This window comes from Heterodontus francisci, chromosome 1, assembly GCF_036365525.1.
Source record: "Heterodontus francisci isolate sHetFra1 chromosome 1, sHetFra1.hap1, whole genome shotgun sequence".
NCBI lineage: Eukaryota > Metazoa > Chordata > Chondrichthyes > Heterodontiformes > Heterodontidae > Heterodontus > Heterodontus francisci.
In genome coordinates, this window is record NC_090371.1 from 162,053,672 (window position 1) to 162,076,801 (window position 23,130).

The following is a 23,130-nucleotide window of genomic DNA, read 5'->3' on the forward strand; positions in this document are numbered from 1 at the left end:
ATTACCCCAGGGTCTTGCTCACCCTTCCTTTGTAACTTTCCTAGGCTCGTGTCCAAGATCTTTTGACTGTTGCCTGCATATGTGGTTTCCTTTACTCTACCCTGGTGGCAGATCCAATTTATGTGGACAAATGTGAGGAAATACGTTTTCAGAGAAAATATGCAATGAATTGGAGTATAAATACAAAGGAAAGACACAGGACGGTGTAAATAAACAAAGGGTTCCAAATTTGTAGGGCTACAAATTGATCTTGGGCTAATTACGGACCTGAATTAGGTGGAATGTACAGAGTGCATGCCTGAAGCGGTAGGCCCAAGGACCTCCCAAACTTGATCCTCGAGCCTCCTCTTAGTAATTGTGGTGAACTGCCATGTCTGTCTATGTCTCCAGAGGCAGCTTGCTGGTCACTACAGAACCAATTTGGGCCAGTGGATGAGGAAAACTCTGTTGGGGGGGATGGGAGTGGTTGGGGTGGGGGGCAGGGTTGAGAGCATGCTGGCAGCATCCCGCAGGAGTGTTCTAGAGCTGTGAGAAGCACTCATGCTGTGCTCAGTTCCACACAAAGGTAAGTCCCAAAATATTGACGTAATCTTTTTGGTGGTGGCCTCAGGACCACTGGTTGAACTACATTACAATGCAAAAAAACTGAGTGGATCAGGTCAGCACTACTTAGTGCCAACAACATTTATGGAAAAATCGATAAACAGGTCTTTGGCCTCTCATTAAAATATTTGCAGTTTTAACATTAACAAAACTCATCAAGTAATGAGCTTCTGACTTAATCCATGCAGAACCAATTACACGGAGAATTATCAAGGAGGTAAAATATTCACTTTAAAGTGAATTGCCTGTTTTAGATGGCTGCCAGGGAGGTCTGAATATCGCACGACCCAATATGGTGTTAAGTAACATTGTAGCCAAAAGTTATAATGCTTTTCCTGCAAAAAATAGGTGCAACAGGGACCGATTTCTCCTCCATAATTTCCTGAAAGGGTGAGCACCAAAAGATAAAGACAGAGGTGCCACTGGCATTTGGAATTTTTAAATGGAGCATAAGAGTAGGAGAAATTTATACAAAACATCGGTTAGGCCACAGTTAAAGTATTGTGTGTGATCTTTGGTGCCACATTATAGAAAAGACATTAAAGTCATAGTAAGTTGATACAGTCAGATATTTTCCCTCCATTTGTCAAAACTTGGATTGCCAGGTGGTGAAAGACAGAACACTGGAGCCTAATTTTATTCACTTACAAGATTTTATTTATGGAGACTCTCATTGCATACCATGGACCTCTAACACAACAACCCCTCTTTCAGCCTACTCTGATATATAAGCACAGTGAGATCCCGATAAAAATCCGCCACCTGAATATAACTAACATCCAATTGATATACAATTAACAAATTTGTCTTTATTTTCCCCTCCACTTCAGTGCTATTTGTGCAGTTATTTTTCTTTCTGTTTTCTCATTTCCATATAGCTGAGATAATGGGCAGGATTTTCGAAGGTCCTTGGGGGTGGGAACAGAGGCAGGCGGCTTCGTAATTTTGTGCTGCCGCCCCCGAGCCATTTTTGGGAAGGCCCGGTCAGGGACAGAACAGTTACCTGCCTGCAAGTGGCAGGTAGCCAATTGAGGTCATTAAGGAGATTATTAAGGCACTTTTCCCTTGCCAACTGGAATTTACCAGCCCACAGTGGCCAAAACACAGCCAGTTAACCAAGGCAGCCTCTTGGCGGAAGGGGGATGCTGCAGTTCATCCTGCTAGGGACTCCCCCTGCACTTGCTATGGCCATCGGGCCACTAGCCATCTAGTGGATGGGTGGCCCCTCCACGATCACGGCCAGACAATTATGGCCTTTTTTAGATTCAAATATTTTTAAAGTACTGAGACGGCACCTCAAGATGGAGGTGCCCTCTCTCTCCCTTACCTGCAACGGCAGGCTGCAGATCCTTCCAGCTGGAGGGCCTCCTATTGGCCCTTTAGCTTTGAGAGCCTGCCCACCATCCTTAATTGGACAGGGAGCATGCCTTCTGGTCACTAATTGGCCAATCCAGCAAAAATTGCTGTCTGGTTGGTGCTCCCGATATGGTGCGGGGTCACGACACACACTAGACCCTGGCGTCGAAGTCCCGACCCAAAACGGAAGATCCTGTCCAATGAGGAAGATTGTGGCTGTTGAAATTCTTGAAAGAAAAGATGCAAGATCATAAGATTTCTCAGAAAATCTTAGAATTTCATCATGGGCACAGAATACTGAAATCCAGTATGATGTCTGCTCGGTTTAATTTTAGGCAGCCTAAATGAAATAGATGGGGTATCTGACGAAACTAAATTCAAAGATGGACAAACATGTAAATTAAATATTTGTCTTCCCATATAACAATCATATTACAACTTATGGCAATATGGGAACAGTTAATAAATACTTGTTTTCAGTCAGTTTCTGTGACTTACTTCTGAGTAGAAGTATTTTTGTAATATGCAACTATATTGGAAGAGCAGAATAAAAGAAAAGATTGACACTTTTAGAAGGCAAGGATTGCATGCCTATAAGGATGTGAATATGTGAGAGAGAAAATTTATCGTGCCTTTTCTTTTGAAGGGAATGATGTTTTTGTGCACAAATTGAGTAAGGCATTTTCTCTGAAAACAACTTACAGACTCAGATGCTATTTTCCAAAAATAATTCACTGAGTTATTTTCACATTCAGTTGTTGTGGGACAGGATTGATAGTTGATGCCTGTAAATAATTTAAAATATCAATAAAAGTAGGTAAGAATATCATAATGGTGACATTAATGCCATAGTCTAAAACTGACAGCTGAATGAAAAATGCATGTTAGTTTGGTTGGTGGCAACTTTACAATATTTCTTGGGTTTTCTGTCCATTTACCTTTATGGGTGAGGGATTCTGCTATTTATTGCATTTATTTTTCTCCCTAAATCTACAATCCACTTTAAATATTGAAGATCCTACATGTATTTTGTAGCCTGCCCCAGTCTTTTCATTCACAAGGTGGCAGGGCAACTTGAGAAAGCGGTTCATAAAGCATACAGGATCGTGGGCTTTATAAGTAGAGGCACGGAGTACTAAAGCAAGGAAGTTATGATAAATCTGTATAAAACACTGGTTTGGCCTCAACTGGAGTATTGTTTCCAGTTCTGGGCACCATACTTTAGGAAGGATGTGGATGCTTTAGAGAGAGTGTAGAAAAGATTCATGAGAATGGTTCCAGGGATGAGACACTTAGTTCTGGGGATAACCTTCAACCTGAAATGTTAACTCTGTTTTTCTCTCCACAGATGCTGCCAGATCTGTTGAGTATTTTCAACATTTTCTGTTTTTATTTCATATTTCCAGCATCTGCAGCATTTTGCTATACACAAAAGTCCGAGTGTATCAGGCCTGTGTCTTCAGTACGTTGCTCTATGGCAGCGAGACCTGGACAACGTATGTCAGCCAAGAGCGACGTCTCAATTCATTCCATCTTCGCTGCCTCCAGAGGATACTTGGCAGCAGGTGGCAGGACTGTATCTCCAACACAGAAGTCCTCGAGGCGGCCAACATCCCCAGCTTGTACACACTACTGAGTCAGCGGCGCTTGAGATGGCTTGGCCATGTGAGCCGCATGGAAGATGGCAGGATCCCCAAAGACACATTGTACAGCGAGCTCGCCACTGGTATCAGACCCACCGGCCGTCCACGTCTCCGCTTTAAAGACGTCTGCAAACGCGACATGAAATCCTGTGACATTGACCACAAGCCGTGGGAGTCAGTTGCCAGCGTTCGCCAGAGCTGGCGGGCAGCCATAAAGACGGGGCTAAAGTGTGGCGAGTCGAAGAGACTTAGTAGTTGGCAGGAAAAAAGACAGAGGCGCAAGGAGACAGCCAACTGTGTAACAGCCCCGACAACCAATTTTATCTGCAGCACCTATGGAAGAGTCTGTCACTCTAGAATTGGCCTTTATAGCCACTCCAGGCGCTGCTTCACAAACCACTGACCACCTCCAGGCACTTACCCATTGTCTCTCGAGACAAGGAGGCCCAAAAGAAAGAAAGAAAAGGTGTGCTATGAAGTGGCAGAACTAAATGAACGATTGGGAAGAATGAAGTCGACACTGAATGGCACTTGCTGTCTATCTAGTGATGGCACAAATCCACCACTACCATTTATCTATCGACAAATTTATGATGAGCCTTCTTGGGAAGGAGGTCAACTGGCTCTTTTCATACTTAAGTTAGCTCCAAGTAGGCACATCTAGTGATGGTAAATTGAAATTAAGTTGCTCCTTTGTGGTGGACTTATTAATTTGATGCCTGAGTCAGGCAGACCTGTCGTAATCCAAGGGTCATTGTTGATTAGCCAGCCAACCAGACTCATTCATGGGACCTAGAAAGATAAACCTGTCACTGGGGTCTGTTATTCTTTCTACTTGCCTACCCTCCAAGTCAATGTGTGGACAAGCTGGAGAAACAGCAGGAGTGCTGGTACCCTGAATAATTTTATCAAATAAACTCCAATCTTTGCATTTAAGCTCTGACAGCTTGGGTAATTGGGCTGTGTCCCAATGAAGAGAGAGAGTGTAAACACCAAATCAGGCAAATGGAAACTCGACTGACATGAATTCATTAATAGTTTGGTCTGGAGAGTCTTAAACATACTGATTACTCCCAGTGCCACGTGCTAGCGAGTATAGAAATAGGAGAATAGCACAGATGAATGCGTGGTTTAAGAGTTGGTGCAGGAGAGCGGGTTTTAGACTCCTGGACCACTGGGACCGTTTCTGGGGAAGGTGGGACCTGTACAAGCGGGACGGTCTATATCTGAACCAGAGGGGGACTAACATCCTTGCTGGCGGATTTGCTAGTGCTGTTGGGAGGAGTTTAAACTAATTTGGCAGGGTGACGGGATGCAGACTCCTAGCAGAATAGGGACACAGCTAAGCACAGGAAAGCAAACAAGTCAGAGGGAATACAGCAGAAGTAAGTTTCAAGGGAGTAAGACCAGGATGGAAGGCCTCTACTTTAATGCCAGGAGTATTGCAGGTAAAACGGATGAGTTAAGGGCAATGATTGACACGTGGAATTGTGATATAGTAGCCATCACGGAGACATGGTTGAGGGAGGGGCAGGATTGGCAGCTCAATATCCCTAGATCTAGAATCTTCAGGCGAGACAGAGGAGGGGGTAAAAGAGGAGGGGGCGTTGCAATATTAGTTAAGGAGTCAGTCACTGCAGTAAGGAGAGATGATATCTTGGAGGGGGCATCAAATGAAGCTTTATGGGTAGAGTTTAGGAAGTTTATTATAGACCCCCAGATAGTCAGTGGGAAATTGAGGAGCAAATATGCGCAGAGGTGTGTAAAAATAATAGGGTAATTATATTAGGTGATTTCAACTTTCCCAACATTAATTGGGATAGTCATCGTGTTAAGGGCTTAGATGGAGTGGAGTTCTTAAAATGTATACAGGAGAACTTTTAAGCCTAATTCTGGGGAATGAAGCCGGATAGGTGGTTGATGTGTTGGTGGGGGAGCATTTTGGTAATACTGACCATAACATGGTACAATTTAAGCTTGTTATGGAGAAAGAAATAGACAAGTCGCAAAAAAAGGTTTTGGATTGAGGGAGAGCGAATTTTAGTAAAATAAGGCAGGATCTGGCCAAGGTAGACTGGAAAGAGTTACTTGTCAGGAAATCTACAGAAGAGCAGTGGGCGGCATTCAAAAAGGAAATGGGGAGGGTGCAGGCCCAACATGTTCCCTTGAGGGTAATAGGTAGGAGCCACAAGCCCAGAGAACCATGGATGACCAGAAACATTCAGGGTATGATGAGAAGGAAACAGAAAGTGTAGGATGGAGCTTAAGAAAGCAATTCGGAGAGCAAAGAGGGGATATGAGAAAGCTCTGGCTGGTAAAAGTAGGGAAATCCCAAGATATTCTATAAGTATATGATTGGGAAGAGGATAACCAGGGAAAGAATAGGACCCATTCGGGACCAAAGGGGAAATTTGTGGGTGGAGCCAGAGGACATTGGTAGGGTGTTGAATGAATACTTCACATCTGTCTTCACCCAAGAGAATGAGGATGTTGATTTGGAACTTAGAGAGGCAGACTGTGAGGTTCTTGAGCAAATTGTCATAGGGAGTGACAAGGTATTGGAGGTTTTGGAAGGCTTAAAAGTGGACAAATTTCCAGGTCCGGACGATTTGTGTGCCAGGATGCTGTGGGAGGCGAGGGTGGAGATTGCAGGTGCTCTGACCCTGATTTTTAATTCCTCTCTGGCCACGGGGGAGGTGCCAGAGGACTGGAGAACAGCTTATGTGGTCCCACTATTTAAGAAAGGTTGTAGAGATAAGACAGGGAACTACAGACCAGTGAGTCTCACGTCAGTGGTAGGGAAGCTACTGGAGAAAATTCTGAAGGAGAGAATTTATCTCCACTTGGAGAGGCAAAATTTGATTAGGAATAGTCAGCATGGCTTTGTCAGAGGGAGGTCATGCCTAACAAATTTGATTGAATTTTCTGAGCATGTGACCAGGTGTGTAGATGAGGGTAGTGCAGTTGATGTTGTTTACATGGATTTCAGCAAAGCCTTTGACAAGGTCCCACATGGGAGACTTATCAAGAAAGCAAATGCACATGGGATTCAGGGTAACTTGATAAGGTGGATTCAAAATTGGCTTAGCTGCAGGAGACAGAGAGTGATGACAGACAGCTGTTTTAGTGACTGGAAGCCAGTGTCCAGTGGCGTACCACAGGGATCTGTGCTGGGTCCCCTATTGTTAGTCATTTATATAAACGACATAGATGACTATGTGGGGACTATGTGAGGACAGAATAATATGGGGACATTTAAGGTGAAATAATTAATCAATCATGTACTACTAACAAACTAACCTCGGAGCTGCAGAGACAGCTCATCAGAATTGAATTCATAGTTTCAGGGCTGCACAGACAGCTTATCAGTAGAAGAAGTACTAACAAGCAAAAACTAACAGGACAGCTGCAGCTGCTTCATAGTAGCCCATTGTATAGCAATCAGCCTAATGGTCCAAGGAGATAGGGGGGATGAGAAACTGCTAGAGGGGAAGGTGACAAGGCAAGTACCCCAATCAGGCCATGACACCAAGAAACTGCAGAGTTTGTAAACCAATTGGGAACATAAAGGGGGTGTCACTGATTTGTATGAAGAACTATAAGAAAGGCTTGATTTCCCTGCTCAGGCAGGAGAAGAGAGGAGAGAAGAGCCCAGGTGTTGTTGTTGTTTGCTTTGCTGATGATGTAACCAAGAAGTACTGCAATAAAGTTTCTTAAAGCTACAGTCGGACTTTGTCTCTCTTTGAGTAACTAATGGGATCCAACATGGGGGTAGGATTAGTAAGTTCGTGGATGACACAAAGATTGGCCGAGTGGTTAACAGTGAGGTGGAGTGTCTTAGGTTACAGGAAGATATAGACAGGATGGTCAAATGGGCAGAAAAGTGGCAGATGGAATTTAACGCTGAAAAGTGTAAGGTGATACACTTTGGAAGGAGTAATGTGAGACGGAAGTATTCAACGAATGGCCTGACACTGGGAAGTTCCGAGGAACAAAGGGACCTTGGCATGTGTGTCCATAGATCACTGCAGGCAGCAGGGCAGGTTAATAGGGTGGTGAAAAAGGCATAAGGGACACTTGCCTTTATCAGTCGAGGCATAGATTAAAAAAGCAGGGAGGTGAGAACTTTGGTAAGGCCACAGCTGGAGTACTGTGTGCAATTCTGGTTGCCGCATTATAGGAAGGATGTGATTGCATTGGAGGGGGTGCAGAGGCGATTCACCAGGATATTGCCTGGGATGGAACATTTAAGCTATGAAGAGAGGTTGGATAGGCTTGGGTTGTTTTCGCTGGAGCAGAGAAGACTGAGGGGTGACCTGATCGAGGTGTACAGGATTATGAGGGGCATGGACAGGGTGGATAGGGAGCAGCTGTTCCCCTTAGTTGAAGGGTTAGTTACGAGGGGTCACAAGTTTAAGGTGAGGGGCGGGAGGTTTAAGGGGGACTTGAGGAAGAACTTTTTTACCCAGAGGGTGGTGACGGTCTGGAATGCCCTGCCTGGGAGGGTGGTATATGCAGGTTGCCTCACATCCTTTAAAAAGGTACCTGGATGAGCACTTGGCACGTCATAACATTCAAGGCTATGGGCCAAGTGCTGGCAAATGGGATTAGGTAGACAGGTCAGGTGTTTTAATGCATCGGTGCAGACTCGATGGGCCGAATGGCCTCTTCTGCACTGTATTGTTCTGTGATTCTGTGATTCTGTATTGCAAGGCATGATCATTATCCACGTCCTGGGGAACTCACAACATAATTTAGGCCCCAATTATTTCTGACATACCTTTATAACGCACTGTGCTTTTTATTTAATATTCTGGTTAAGAATATGAAATATCTGCAGCAATGATGCATCTCACCTGGAGGTTCAGGTTGTCCACACCAGTCCAAGTCATCTGCCAATAAACCAATCAGAGTGTCACCTAGAGGCATCATCCGTCTGGTTTTATCTGAATATGTATGCACCAGAAGCTTGGTATTTTCCCAGAATAATGCCTATAATTAAGTTAAAAAATTAAGTTAGTTGCATCTGTTAAAAAATTTAAGTTAGTTGCATCAGTTATTCCATATAAATAAGGAAAGTGGGAGAGCCTTTTTGGAGTATCAGGAAATTGAATAGCTTGGAGAGATGGTGCTCAGATTATCAGCAATCCAAAACTGCTCTAGTATCATGGACTTGAATGATTCATATTCACTACCACCAGGTGGAAAGATTTCTTCTGGTCCATATGTGTTAATACAATGTATAGATGGCTTTGGATTGCTACCTCTAGTGACATTCCAAACATTCTGGAATACTTTCATGATTTTACTGGAAGTAGCAAGATAATAAGAGATCATCTCACTATGTCATTGACATTTAGTGACCAAAGGAAATGTTTTCCTGGATCACCATAGGAATCAGTTAGCTCAGACACGCACTACTTGTGTAACAGCGGGACTATTCTCCGATGAAAGTGTTATGAATGACAAATATTTACATTTCATCACATCAGATTTTCCAGGCATAAACAAAATGGCACAAAATGCATAATTGTATTCCTTTTAATGTTTGAAAGTAACAGAAATAAACATTTTTTTAATACCAGTCCACTGTCTGAACTATAGCACCATGCGTACATTTTACATTACACAAGTAATGTATCTCCATTCAATTCGAGTCATATGTTAAGAAAGTGTTATCAAGTAAACTTACCTTATTCTGAGGGATATCATGCAGTGCCAGACTGATAAAATCCTCATAGTCAGCTGGAATGACATTGCAGGGGTGTTTATAAACAAAGGCATTTTGAAATGCTTCTCAGATTGCTGAACAGTTCTTTTCTCTGAAATAAAATAACCATTCTTAAATATATTTTGATGTGAACAATTGATACTGCTGCTTAACAACAGGAAGAAAACATTTTGTTCCATCACATTGTTCAGGAAAATAGAAAGAACATGGAAGACATTAAACACAATAATGCATACACAATAGAGCTGTGCTTGTTAATTTTGATCTAATGTAATGAAACATAAACTATGAGCCTATCCATAGCATATTTTCAGAAAGATCCATTTGTTTCAAAACTGCATACTTATTTTATAAATGAAAATTTGTGTTCATCTGGCATTACAGCAAATTTGTAGCTCGATATGGCTGGAAATCCTTCAGGATTATCCTGAAGTTTCTAGGAATTGAAGATGAATCCAAGACACTGCTGAGTGTAATTGGGAGAAAAATTATAGAGACCTTAAAAAGTGATTTTTTTAAATTTCTTTGAATGCTTTTATTAGTTAAAAAAACATTAGCTATGGGAAAGAAGTCTTTGAATAATTCCTGACTGTCAGGCAATCAGGTAACAAAGAGTTTGTTTGTTTTCCAGTTAGTGTGGAAGCTGGTGTACTATGAGAATGGGCGTGTTGGGCGACCAATTGCGGTAGTGTGGGGGTGGGGCAGTTGGAGGTAACAGGTTCTTATGTTGAAAAGTACAACCAAAGTTAGTAACCCTTGGTGTTTGGCGTCTTAATTCCATAATTGAAGCCCAATTAATCTTAAGATATATAAAGAATAGACAAATAAAATGTACAAAGTTTTAACAAATTGCAATTAATAGCACATTTAACATAGTGAAATGTTCCAAGATGCTTCACAGGAACCTTACAAAAAAAAATTTGACACCAAGCCAAACAAGGAGAGCAAAAACTTGGTTAAGGTTTTAAGGACAGCCTTAAAGGAAGAGAGATAAAGAGGCAAAGAGGTATAGGGAGGGAATTCCAGATCTCAGGACCAAATCAGGAGAAGGCATGTCCACCAATGGTGGGGAAAGAAAGTTGGGAATGTGCAAGAGGCCAGAATTGGAGGGCCACAGAGATCTGAGGGCTGTAGTGTTGGTGAAGGTTACAGAGATAGGGAGGGGCGAGGCCGTGGAGGGATTTGAAAACAAAGATGACAATTTAAAAATTGAGGCATTGGCAGACACTCCTGTGAAGATGCTTTACTCTATTAATGGTGCTATGTAAATGCAAATTATTGTTGTTTTAGTGAGTTAATTTTTGCCTTTAGCACTCCTGAGAACATTGAACACTAGGGACTGGATTTTGTGCAGGAGGCGGGGCTTCCAGCACTGGGCCGAAAAGTTGGGGGGAACCCGGCCTCTGCATTTATCAGACTTCCGGAGCGATCCTCTGATCTTTTGAGGTTAAAGTTTAAGGAGGTGGGTTCCCTGTCCCTTTAAAGATGTAATAGGGATTGGCTATTCCCCTGCAAAATAGATATACTACATTGCATACTGTTGGGGAAAATGGCCTCTCAGGGGAAAGCAGCAACAGCCCAATTCATTGCACCATGGTTGGCTCTGTTGCACAGGGGAGGAGTAAAAAGTGTGGGAATGCAATAGTTATATGGGATTCACTTGTAAGGGGAATAGATAGGCGTTTCTGTGGCCGCAAAAGAGATGGTATGTTGCCTCCCTGGTGCTAGGGTCAAGGATGTCTCAGAGCAGTTACAGGACATCCTGAAGGGGGAGGGTGAACAGCCAATGGTCGTGGTACATATTAGTACAAACGATGGTAGGTAAAAAAAAATGATGCGGTCCTAAAAGCAGAATATAGGGAGCTAGGAAGTAAGTTGAAAAGTAGGACCTCAAAGGTAGTGATCTCAGGATCACGACCAGTGCCACGTGCTAGTCAGAGTAGAAATAGCAGGATATATTGGATGAATACATGGCTGAAGAGATGGTGTGAGGGGAAGGGTTTTAGATTCTTGGGACGTTGGGACCAGTTCTGGGGGAAATGGGGCCAGTACAAATTGGATGGGTTACACCTGGGCAGGACCAGGACTGATGTCCTGGGGGAAGTATTTGCTAGAGTGGTTGGGGAAAGTTTAAACTAAAATGGCAGGGGGATGGGAACCTTTGCAAGGAGTCAGAGGAGGGGGGACTCAAAGACAGGAACAAAAGACAGTAAGGGGAATAAGAAAAGTGATAGGCAGAGAAATCAAGGGCCAGAATCAAACAGGGCCACAGTGAAAAATAGTGGGAAGGAGACAAGTAATGTTAAAAAGACAAGCCTTAAGGCTTTGTGCCTTAATGCGCTGAGCATTTGCAATAAAGTGAATGAATTAAATCGTGCAAATAGATGTAAACGGTATGATATAGTTGGGATTACGGAGACATGGCTGCAAGGTGACCAGGGATGGGAAATGAACATCCGGGGGTATTCAGTATTTAGGAAGGACAGACAAAAAGCAAAAGGCAGTGGAGTTACATTGCTTGTTAAAGAGGAAATTAACGCAATAGTGAGGAAAGATATCAGCTCTGACGATGTGGAATCTGTATGGGTAGAGCTGAGAAACACTAAGGGGCAAAAAACGTTAGTGGGGGTTGTATATAGATCCCCAAACTGTAGTGTGATGTTGGGAATAGCATTAAACAGGAAATTAGAGACGCATGCGATAAAGGAACATCTGTAATTATGGGTGATTTTAATCTGCATATAGATTGGGTAAATCAAATTAGTCACAATGCCATAGAGGAAGAATTCTTGGAGTGTATACGGGATGGTTTTCTGGACCAATACGGTGAGGAACCAACTAGAGAACAGGCCAACCTAGATTGGGTATTGTGTAACGAGAGAGGAATAATGGACAATCTAGTTGTACGAGACCCCTTGGGGATGAGCGACCATAGTATGATAGAATTCTTCATCAAGATGGAGAGTGACATAGTTGATTGTGAGACTATGGTCCTGAATCTTAGCAAAGAAAACTATGAAGGTATGAGGCGCGAGTTGGCTATGATGGATTGGGAAATGTTACTTAAAGGGACGACAGTGGAAAGGCAATGGCAAACATTCAAAGAGTGCATGGATGAACTGCAACAATTGTTTATTCCTGTCTGGCACAAAATTAAAACGGGAAAGGTAGCCAAACCATGACTTACAAGGGAAATTAGAGATAGCGTTTGATCCATGGAAGAGGCATATAAATTTGCCAGAAAAAACAACAGACCTGAGGATTGGAAGCAGTTTAGAATTCAGCAAAGGAGGACCAAGGGATTGATAAGAAGGGGAAAATAGAGTACGAGAGCAAGCTTGCGGGGAACATAAAAACTGACTGTAAAAGTTTTTATCGTTTATGTGAAGAGAAAAAGATTAGTGAAGACAAATGTAGATCCCTCACAGTCAGAAACAGGGGAATTTATTATGGGGAACAAAGAAATGGCTGACCAACTAAATGCATACTTTGGTTCTGTCTTCACAAAGGAGGACACAAATATCATACCAGAAATGTTTGGGAACACAGGGTTTGGTGAGAGAGAAGAACTGAAGGAAATCAGTATTAATAGATAAATGGTGTTGGGGAAATTGATGGGATTGAAGGCCGATAAATCCCCAGGGCCTGATGGTCAGCATCCCAGAGTACTTAAGGAAGTGGCCCTAGAAATAGTGGATGCATTGGTGGTCATCTTCCAAGATTCTATGGACTCTGGAACAGATCCTACAGATTGGAGGGTAGCTAATGTAACCCCACTATTTAAAAAGGGAGGGAGGGAGAGAGAAAGCAAGGAATTATAGACCAGTCAACCTGACGTCGGTAGTGGGGAAAATTCTAGAGTCCATTATCAAAGATTTTATAGCAGAGCACTTGGCGAACAGTGGTAGAATCAGACAGAGTCAGCATGGATTTACGAAAGGGAAATCATGCTTGACAAGTCTACTAGAATTCTTCGAGGATGTAACTAGTAGAGTTGTTGAGGGGGAGCCAGTGGATGTGGTTCATTTGGACTTTCAGAAGGGTTTCGACAAAGTCCCACAGAAGAGATTAGCATGTAAAATTAAAGCGCACGGGATTGGAGTAGTGTATTGTGATGGATAGAAAATTGATTGGCAGACAGGAAACAAAGAGTAGGGATAAATGGGTCTTTTTTCGAATGGCAGGCAGTGATTAGTGGGGTACTGCAGGGATCGGTGCTAGGACTCCAGCTAAACCAAATATATATTAATGATTTAGATGAGGGAACTAAATGCAATACCTCCAAATTTTCAGATGACACAAAACTGGGTGGGAGGGTGAGTTGTGAGGAGGATGCAGAGAGGCTTCAGGGTGATTTGGACAAGTTGTGTGAGTGGGCAAATGCATGGCAGATGCAGTATAATGTGGATAAATGTGAGGTTATCCACTTTGGTAGCAAAAACAGGAAGGCAGATTATCCGAATGGCTATAAACAGAGAGGGGATTATGCAACGAGACCTGTATGTTCTCATACACCAGTTGCTGAAGGTAAGCATGCAGGTGCAACAGGCGGTAAAAAAGCGAAATGGTATGTTGGCCTTCATAGCGGGAGGATTCGAGTACAGGAGCAGGGATGTCTTGCTGCAATTATACAGGGCCTTGGTGAGGCCACACCTGGAATATTGTGTGCAGTTTTGGTCTCCTTATCTGAGAAGGATGTTCTTGCTATAGAGGGAGTGCAGCAAAGGTTTACCAGACTGATTCCTGGGATGGCGCGACTGACATATGAGGAGAGATTGAGTCGGTTAGGATTATATTCGCTGGAGTTTAGAAGAGTGAGGGGGGATCTCATAGAAACCTATAAAATTCTAACAGGACTTGACAGGTAGATGCAGGAAGGATATTCCCGATGGTGGGGGAGTCCTGAACCAGGGGTTATAGTCTAAGGATACAGGATAAATCTTTCAGGACTGAGATGAGGAGAAATTTCTTCACCCAGAGATTGGTGAACCTGTGGAATGCGCTACCACAGAAAGCAATTGAGGTCAAAACATTGTATGTTTTCAAGAAGGAATTAGATATAACTCTTGGGTTTAAAGGGATCAAAGGATATGGGGCGAAAGCGGGAACAGGTTACTGAGCTGGATGATCTGCCATGATCATAATGAATGGCGGAGCATGCTCGCAGGGCCGAACGGTCTACTCCTGCTCCTATTTTCTATGTTTCTATGGGATCCCGCCCTCAAGAGCTGCTGGCCAATCACAGGCCCAACAGCTCAGCATTATCAACAGCGTCATTGGGGGTGTGGCCACTGCCGGTACTGCAGAGGCCTCGGACCCTGGCCCAGTGCTTTAACACTGGAGAAGAGGTAAGTGAGGTGGGGTCACTGGAGCCCGTCCAGAAGGCCCTGGCAAGGGAGGGAGGGGGGGTGGGCGATCGGTCCAGGAGGAGGGGGTCCTGGGATACAGTAGTTCCCGATGCGGGTCCTCCGTGGACCACAAATTTCCCACGAAGAGGGGACATCCCTCAAGCCCACAGGGAGGGCGCCTCATTTACCAAGGCATCCTCTCCGTGCGACAGAGGTCCTCCCCACACCACCACAACCCCCCAGCGCGGCTGGTAAGATCCCACCGGCAGCAGGAAAAGGCCCATATTTGGCCACTCGGCGGGAGGTTCGGTGGCAGCCTACCTGCCGCTGGGAGCATTGGAACTGGGAATCCCAGCGTCAGGTACCATGGCGGGCGATTCTGCCTGATTCTCCAGACCCCCTGTCGTGAAACCCGCAGTTGCAATGGGAACAAAATCCGGCCCTAGGAGCGTGTACTTGGAATTCAGGCACATATTCCCCATAGTTTTCACTCCATTAATTTTAATGGACAGAATAAATCTATTTTATTGGTTGGGAAATTGAATTTCCGATACTTGCTCTTCTCCTGCAAAGCTTTGTGCTGGAGTATGAAAGATAATATGTTAGGGGATATGAAAATACAGGGTAAAAATGCCTGTCAACAAACTTACGGCATGAATGCCATCTGCACTTACATCTATTTTTTGATCCCTGCTACTTTAACAGAGATGTTAGCTCACTTTTATTTTAGGTTTGAATCTCAATTAGATTTGTCACAATAAAAGATTTATAAAAGAGAAAATATCAAGACCTAGATCATCGTGTCTGAATGAAGAGATAAAAAGCAAGTTAAAGACTGAATAGAATTGTTCTAAAAGTTAGAAAGCTGCAAAACATAGTATAGGAATGGTACTTACTGTCAAAAGAACCTAACGTGAAGCAAAGGAACTTTTTCAGCAGCTGTGACTTAACTAGAGTTACTTCTAAAGCCAAAACCAGCTCTGAATTTATTGTGGATTGAACAAAGTTTTTGTCATTCAGATCTCTTCTTGCCAACCTTTCAAACAAGGTCATAAAACCCATGAGCACATCTGACACTCTCCAAACCAAGCTGCTGAGATATCCACACCTGTAGAATGTCTGTTTACCAAATAGAGATAGCATGATGTCATGCTTACGAGAAGTGCGGCAATGAAAAAAATACAGACTCAAACTGGAGAGTTATAAAAATTGATTTTACCTTTTTGAAAAAATGGACAATGCTGCAAAAGATGGCTGCATGTGGATTCAAACATTGTCACACTGTCTGTTTAAAATAAAGGATGCCTAATCAGGTTGACAGGTGTCAATGACACCCATCCTAACACATTCCTGAATTGAATGGGTTCTACTGAAACAAAGAAAGTATGAAGTGGAAACATCATAACCAGATTATTTTCATCCTGGGCCATTGTTGATTACCATGGGCGAGAGACCAAAATGTCTCCTACAAGAATCTGATGTGACAAACTTATTACCATAAAAGGCAGCCCTCGAGGCAGAGAGAGAGAGAGAGAGATACACCCAGAAAGAAGCATCACCAAAAACTTGTCCAGCTAACAGCTGGCAGAAAATCCAGAAAGCCAAAAGGGAAGGCGAATTCTACATTTTCAACTTATGCAGCAGTGAATTGGAAGTGATCCTCTATCTTCAAACTGAACTTTCAACAAACAGAGAAATCTACAAACACCACAGGCCTGCAACCAACGAGAACATGATTTCCAAGAGAATTTGACAGGTTTACAGTGAACTCTGAAACCCGAACTCACTTGAAAACCAGTTACCCCTTTTCCTGTCTATATGTCTCCTGTGAGTGTGTGTGGGTGTGTGTGTATGTGCGCATGAGTGAATGTGTGAGTGGGTGTGGTTGAGACAATTTTGGGATAATGCATATTGATCAATAAATAATTAAACTTCTGTTTTAAACCTACAAGAAAACCTGTCGCTGCTCACAGTGTGGTCTCCTCTACATTGGGGAGACCAAGCGCAGACTGGGTGACCGCTTTGCGGAACATCTCCGCTCAGTCCGCAAGCAGGACCCTGAGCTTCCGGTTGCTTGCCATTTCAACACTCCCCCCTGCTCTCATGCTCACATCTCTGTCCTGGGATTGCTGCAGTGTTCCAGTGAACATCAACGCAAGCTCGAGGAACAGCATCTCATCTACCGATTAGGCACACTACAGCCTGCCGGACTGAACATTGAGTTCAATAATTTCAGAGCATGACAGCCCCCCACTTTACTTTCATTTTTAGTCATTTTTAGTTATTTTTTCTTCCCTTTTTTTTGCATTCCTTTTTACATTTTTTACAATCTTTTTTTGCATTTATTTCATTTCATCTTAGTTTGTTCAGTTTGCTTACCCACTGTTTTTTTCAGGTTGTTTTTCTTCAGGTTTGCACTTGCTGATGTTCAATATTCAGTATATTCACACCTATTCTGTACTAATGCTTTGTCTTTCAACACACCATTAACATATTGTTTGCCTTTGCTCCGTGACCTTTTGGTCAGCTATGTGGCCTGGTCCAATCTGCACCTTCTCCTTTGTTATCTCTTGCCCAACCCCCACCTCACTTGTTTATAATCTGTGACTTTTCTAATATTTGTCAGTTCCGAAGAAGGGTCACTGACCCGAAACGTTAACTCTGCTTCTCTTTCCACAGATGCTGCCAGACCTGCTGAGTGAATCCAGCATTTCTTGTTTTTGTTTCAGATTTCCAGCATCCGCAGTATTTTGCTTTTATTATACCTGTTGCTGTCTGTTTATTTGACAAATAAAACACAAAGGGGTTAAACCCTAATAACAAAAAACATTTTCTGTGGTCAGGTGGGAGTTGAACAGTGGGAACCACCCAAACCCCACATGACGTGGCCATAACAATGCTCTATTCCAGTAGGGACACACCCACGTGCCCAAGTTCAGAGAAGTTAGACACAGTTTGGCCATGTACTTCTGTAGCATCCAGCAACTTTATGAGAACCACACAAGGCAACAGGTCTACCTTTAAAAATTGACAAAAGCAACATAAATTGTTTTCCTGAGCATTCAGACATTCTGATGTCTCCAATAAAGCAACATTGTCTTATGCATTTCTCGAGAAAAAAACGTAGCCTGTTCCCATGAAATAACTCTGCCTTCGGAGCATCAGATATAATATGCTGGAATAACCTGAAGAACCACGTATAGAGCCAATGATAGCTGAAACGTTCTGCAGTCATTTTCAGTCTCACTACTGTCATAAGGACTCCCATCTGCCAAGAATGAGGCATATTAATTTCTTCATATGAACATTAATTTTACACTGTTGCTGGAGTGCAGAAATGACTTTTTAAAGAGATCACCAGCATATATTTGTAAAGCGTAAGACATACTTAACTAATCTAGTTGAATTTTTTGAGGTCACTAATGTGGTAGATCAGGGAATGTCTATGGATGTTATTTATATGGATTTCCAGAAGTCATTTGATAAGGTTTCACAATCGGGACTGCTAACAAAAATGAATGGAGGTAGTCCTTTGACATAAGAGGTAGAAGACAGAGTATCGATAATGGCTGTGTGCTCCAATTAGGAGGATTTGATTCATGGTGTCCCTCAGCAATCTCTACTGGGGCCTCAGCTTGTCAGTATATTTATCAATGATTTCACAGTTGGCAATATTCATCTTCTAGATATTCATCTGTCCAAACCACTTGCAGCACAGGAAGCATCAGCTTGGCAGTCAACTCTTTGTCATCATGCATCTTGCCCATGAGAGTTAAAAGCTTCATATTGATGAAGAAGGCTGGTGGTCCAGGGAGCCATACAAATCTGTATATCCATGAATATATTATATGAAACCGTTGCCTTACCCTATTGTAGGATTCACTACTCTGATGTAATTGTAGCATCTGCCAATTATGATCTCTTCTAAGTTGGGAACAGTACCAATTCCATGCCATGGCTTTACCACTACTGGAGCTGAGCAACCCATCAGTAGGATTCCAAGCAGAAACATGCACCATTTCGACATTTTGAAAACTTAAGAGTCTGTCAATTTCGACAAAGCTCTTGTAGTAAAAGGTACACTTCTGCACGCTTTCACTAGTCCTTGAGCATATCATAATTGTATTATGGAAAAAAACTTAAAGTGCCAAGATATATGTAATAATTAACTAGTTGAAAAACTATTAAAACAACAGGTGTTTAATATCTAACACAAACAGAAAATACTAGAAGCCAGCAGCAGGTCAGTCAGCATTTGTGAAAGAGACAATTTAATATTCGGGGTGAAATTGAAAATAATTGCGCGCATCATCAAATAGCCAGAGTGTCACCTAATAATTCCAGGTCCATAGAGAAACCACTGGAGACAACCTGCAAAAATGTAAGATTTTTTAATCACTTAATTTCTGCGAAGCCAAGAGTTCTTCTCATGGCTCTGCAAAAGTACTGCAGCCTGCTATCGGCCCAGATTCACTCCTTCCCTCCATTCCTGGGATCAAGCACCGAGTTGGTTTGGCTTTGGAGCCAGCAGAAACTCCTAAGAATCTGGCCGGGAGATGCATCAGAATGTCTGTTTATGGCAGACAACTGGTTTTGCCATCCGCCTTCAGATCTGACTGGACCAAATAAAGCATTATTGGGTCCTTCTCTTGACTGCTAACACTGCTCACTATATCAGGATCACCCTGGAATGCAAATGTAATGCTTAGCTTCTTTTCTCTACTGCAAACTGTCTTCCAAAACCTTTCTCCCCTGCCTCTTCCATCTTCACCTCCAACAATAAAGTGCAAGGAGCTCATGGACATTTTTGTCAGTATGATTGAAACCATACAATCAGCTACCTATGCCCTGTCCCTCCCTTCCCTCTCCAAAGTCCTTGAACATGTTGTTGCCTCCCAAATCCGTTCCCATCTTTACTGGAACCCCATGTTTGGATTCCTCCAATCAGGCTTTCGCCCCTGCCACAGTATGTTAACTGCTCATCAAAGTCTCAAATAACATCCTATGTGACTGTAACAAAGGTAAACTTTCACTCCTCATCCTTCTTGACCAGTCTGCAGCCTTTGACATGGTTGACCACACGATCCTCCTCCAATGCCTGTCCACAGTCATCCAGCTGAGTGGGACTGCTCTCACCAAGTTCCATTCTAATCTATTCAATTGTAGCCAGAGAATCACTTGCAATAGCTTCTCTTACTGTTGCCACATCGTTACCTCTGGTTTCCCCCGAGGATCTATCCTTGGGCCCCTCCTATTTCTCATCTACGTGCTGCCCCTTGGTGACATCTCGAAAGCACAGCATATACGCTGACGACACCCATCTCTACCTCACCACCACCTCTCTTGACTCCTCCACTGTTGCTAAATTATCAGACTGGTTATCTGACGTGCAGTCCTGGATGAGCAGATATTTCCTTCAGTTAAATATTCGGAAGACTAAAGCCATTGTTTTCAATCCTGGCTCTAAACTCTGTTCCCTAACTACCAACTCCATTCCTCTCCCTGGCAACAGTCTGAGATTAAGCCAGTCTGCTTAGTGTTACGGTTAACCCTGAGATGAGTTTCTGACGTCATATTTGTGCCATCACTAAGATCACCTATTTCCACTTCCATAACATGTCCCTGTCTCAGCTTATCTGCTACTGAAATCCTCATTCATGCCTTCGTTACCTCTAGGCTTGACTATTCCAATGCAGTCCTGGCTGGTCTCCCATATTTTGCCATCTGCAAACTTGAGGTCATCCAAAACTCTCTTGCCCATGGCTTAAATCGCACCAAGTCCTGTTCACTATCACCCCTGCGCTCACTGACCTACATTGGCACCTGGTCAAGCAACACCTTGGTTTTAAAATTCTCATCCTTGTTTTCAAATCCCTCCATGACCTCACTCCTCCCTATCTCTGTAATCTCCTCCAGCCCCACAACCATCCGAGATATCTGTGCTCCTGTAATTCTGGCCTCTTGTGCATCCCCAATTTTAATCATTGGTGGCTGCACATTCAGTTGCCTAGGCCCCAATCTCTGGAATACCCTCCCTACACTTCTCTGCCTCACTACCTCGCTTTCCTCCTTTAAGACACTCCTTAAAACCTACCTCTTTGACCAAGTGTTTGGTCATCTAACCTAATATCTCCTTATGTGGCTTGATGTCATATTTTGTTTTATAATGCTCTTGTGAAGTACCTTGGGATGTTTTAATATGTTAAAGGTACTATATAAATATAAGTCGTTGTTGTTCTCCTAGCCCTCCAGGCTAAACATCTTCCAAAGTTTCCTCCTGCCCTAGCCCTGAACTCGTAACTTTCATTAGTTTCTTTCTTATCGCCTCTCATGACTTCTCTGAGATCACCTTGCCCGTGAGACCTACTTCCTGCTCCCTTGACCCCATTCCCACTAAACTGCTGACCAGCCAAATTCCCTCTCTGGTCCTCATGTTAGTTGATATTGTTAATAGTTCTCTCTCTTCAGATACTGTCCCTCTCACCTTCAAAATGCTGTCATCACCCCTCTCCTCAAAAAAACCCTTGATCCTTCCATCTTTGCCATCTACTGCCCACCCCCAATCTTCCTTTCCACTCCAAAGTCCCTGAATGTGTTGTCGATTCCAAAATCTGTGCACATCTTTCCCGGAGCTCCATGCTTGAATCCCTCCAATCTGGTTTTTGCCTGTCACAATATTGAAACAGCTCATACCAAAGCCACAAATGACATTATATATGATTGTGACACATCCCTCCTCATCCTTCTCGACTTGTCTGCAGCCTTTGTCATGGTTGACCATACCATCTTCCTCCAATGCCTCTGTACTGTTGTCCAGCTGGGTGGAACTGCACTCACCTGATTCCACTCTTATCTAATTGTAGCCAGAGTATCACTTGCAATGGCTTCTCTTCCTGCTCTCACACAATTATCTCTGGTGTCCCCCAAGGATCTATCCTTAGCTCCCTCCTATTTCACATCTACAGACTGCCCCTCAGCAGAATCATCCGAATGCACAGCATTAGTTTTCACATGTATGCTGATGACACCTAGTTCTACTTCACCACCATCTCTTATGACTCCTCCACTGCAGCTAAATTATTAGACTGTTTGTCTGATATCCAGTACTGGATGAACAGAAGTTTCCTTAAATTAACCATTGGGAAGTCTGAAGCTGTTGTCTTTGGTCCCCGCTTCAAACTCTGTTCCCTAGCTAGGTCATAAGGACTAGGAGCAGGAGTAGGCAATTCAGCCCCTCGAGCCTGCTCTGTCATTCAATACGATCATGGCTGATCTCATCTCGGCCTCAACCCCACTTTCCGGCCCATTCTCCATAACCTTTCAACCCTTTACTAATTAAAAATCTGTCTATCTCCTCCTTAAATTTAATCAATGTCCCAGCATCCACCGCACTCTGGGGTAGTGAATTCCACAGACTCACGACCCTTTGAGAGAAGTAAATAGCTACCAGCTCCATCACTCTTCCATCAAATGTCTGAGGCTGGCCCAGACTGTTCTCAACCTCAGTGTCATATTTGACGCCAAGTTGAACTTCCAATTACATATTCATACCATCACTAAGACTGCCTATTTCCACCTCTGGACTCTGTCCCTGCCTCAACTCATCTGCTGCTGAAACCCTCATACATGGCTTTGTTACCTCTAGACTTGACAATTCCAATGTAATCCTGGCCAGCCTTCTACTGTCTGTAAACTTGAGGTCATTCAAAACTATGTTGCCCTTGTCTTTAGTTGCACCAATCCCATTCCCTATCACCCCTGTGCTCGCTGACCTACATTGGCTCCTGGTCAAACAACATCTTGGTTTTAAAATTCTCATTCTTGTTTTCAAATCCCTCCATGGCCTCACCCCTCTCTATCTCGGTAATATCCTCCAGTCCCACAACCCTTCAAGATATCTGCATTCTTCTAATTCACCTCTTGAGCATCCCTGATTTTAATTGCTCCACCACAGGTTACCGTCCTTCACTGCCAAGATCCTAAGCCCTGGAATTCCCTCCCTGAATGTCTATATCTCTCTTTCTTCCTTTAAGACACTAAAAACCTACCTCTTTGACTTTTGGCCATCTGCCTAATATCTCCTTATGTGGAATGGTGCCAAATTTTGTTTTATAATGCATGTATGAAATGCCTTGGGATGTTTTATTAAGTTAAAAGTGTTACATAAATACAAGTTGATGGTGTTGTAGCACGTGTAGCTCACTGGTTTAATTAAAATGAGGCCTGATGCAGAATTTCACTGGCTCCTGGCGCTGATGTCTTCGGGCATTCATTCGAAACACATTTTGTATTGAAATCTGGCACACATTGAATTTTTCTCTTAAAATAAAAGCAAAATACCGTGGATACTGGAAATCTGAAATAAAAACAGAAACTTCTGGAAATACTCAGCAGGTCTGGCAGCGTCTGTGGAGAGAGAAAAACAGAGTTAAGGTTTCAGGTTAATGAC

At 43.1% G+C, this 23,130-nt stretch overlaps 1 protein-coding gene across 1 annotated transcript; it reads right to left on the minus strand.

Moving 5' to 3' along the window:
• Positions 1-901: 901 nt before the first annotated feature.
• LOC137369215 (ADP-ribosyl cyclase/cyclic ADP-ribose hydrolase 2-like) lies at positions 902-18,708 on the minus strand. Its single transcript, XM_068030097.1, is given in 6 exon segments — positions 902-985; positions 1,931-2,152; positions 2,662-2,744; positions 8,459-8,594; positions 9,295-9,424; positions 18,548-18,708. Coding segments are annotated over 6 exon segments (816 nt in total).
• Positions 18,709-23,130: the final 4,422 nt, after the last annotated feature.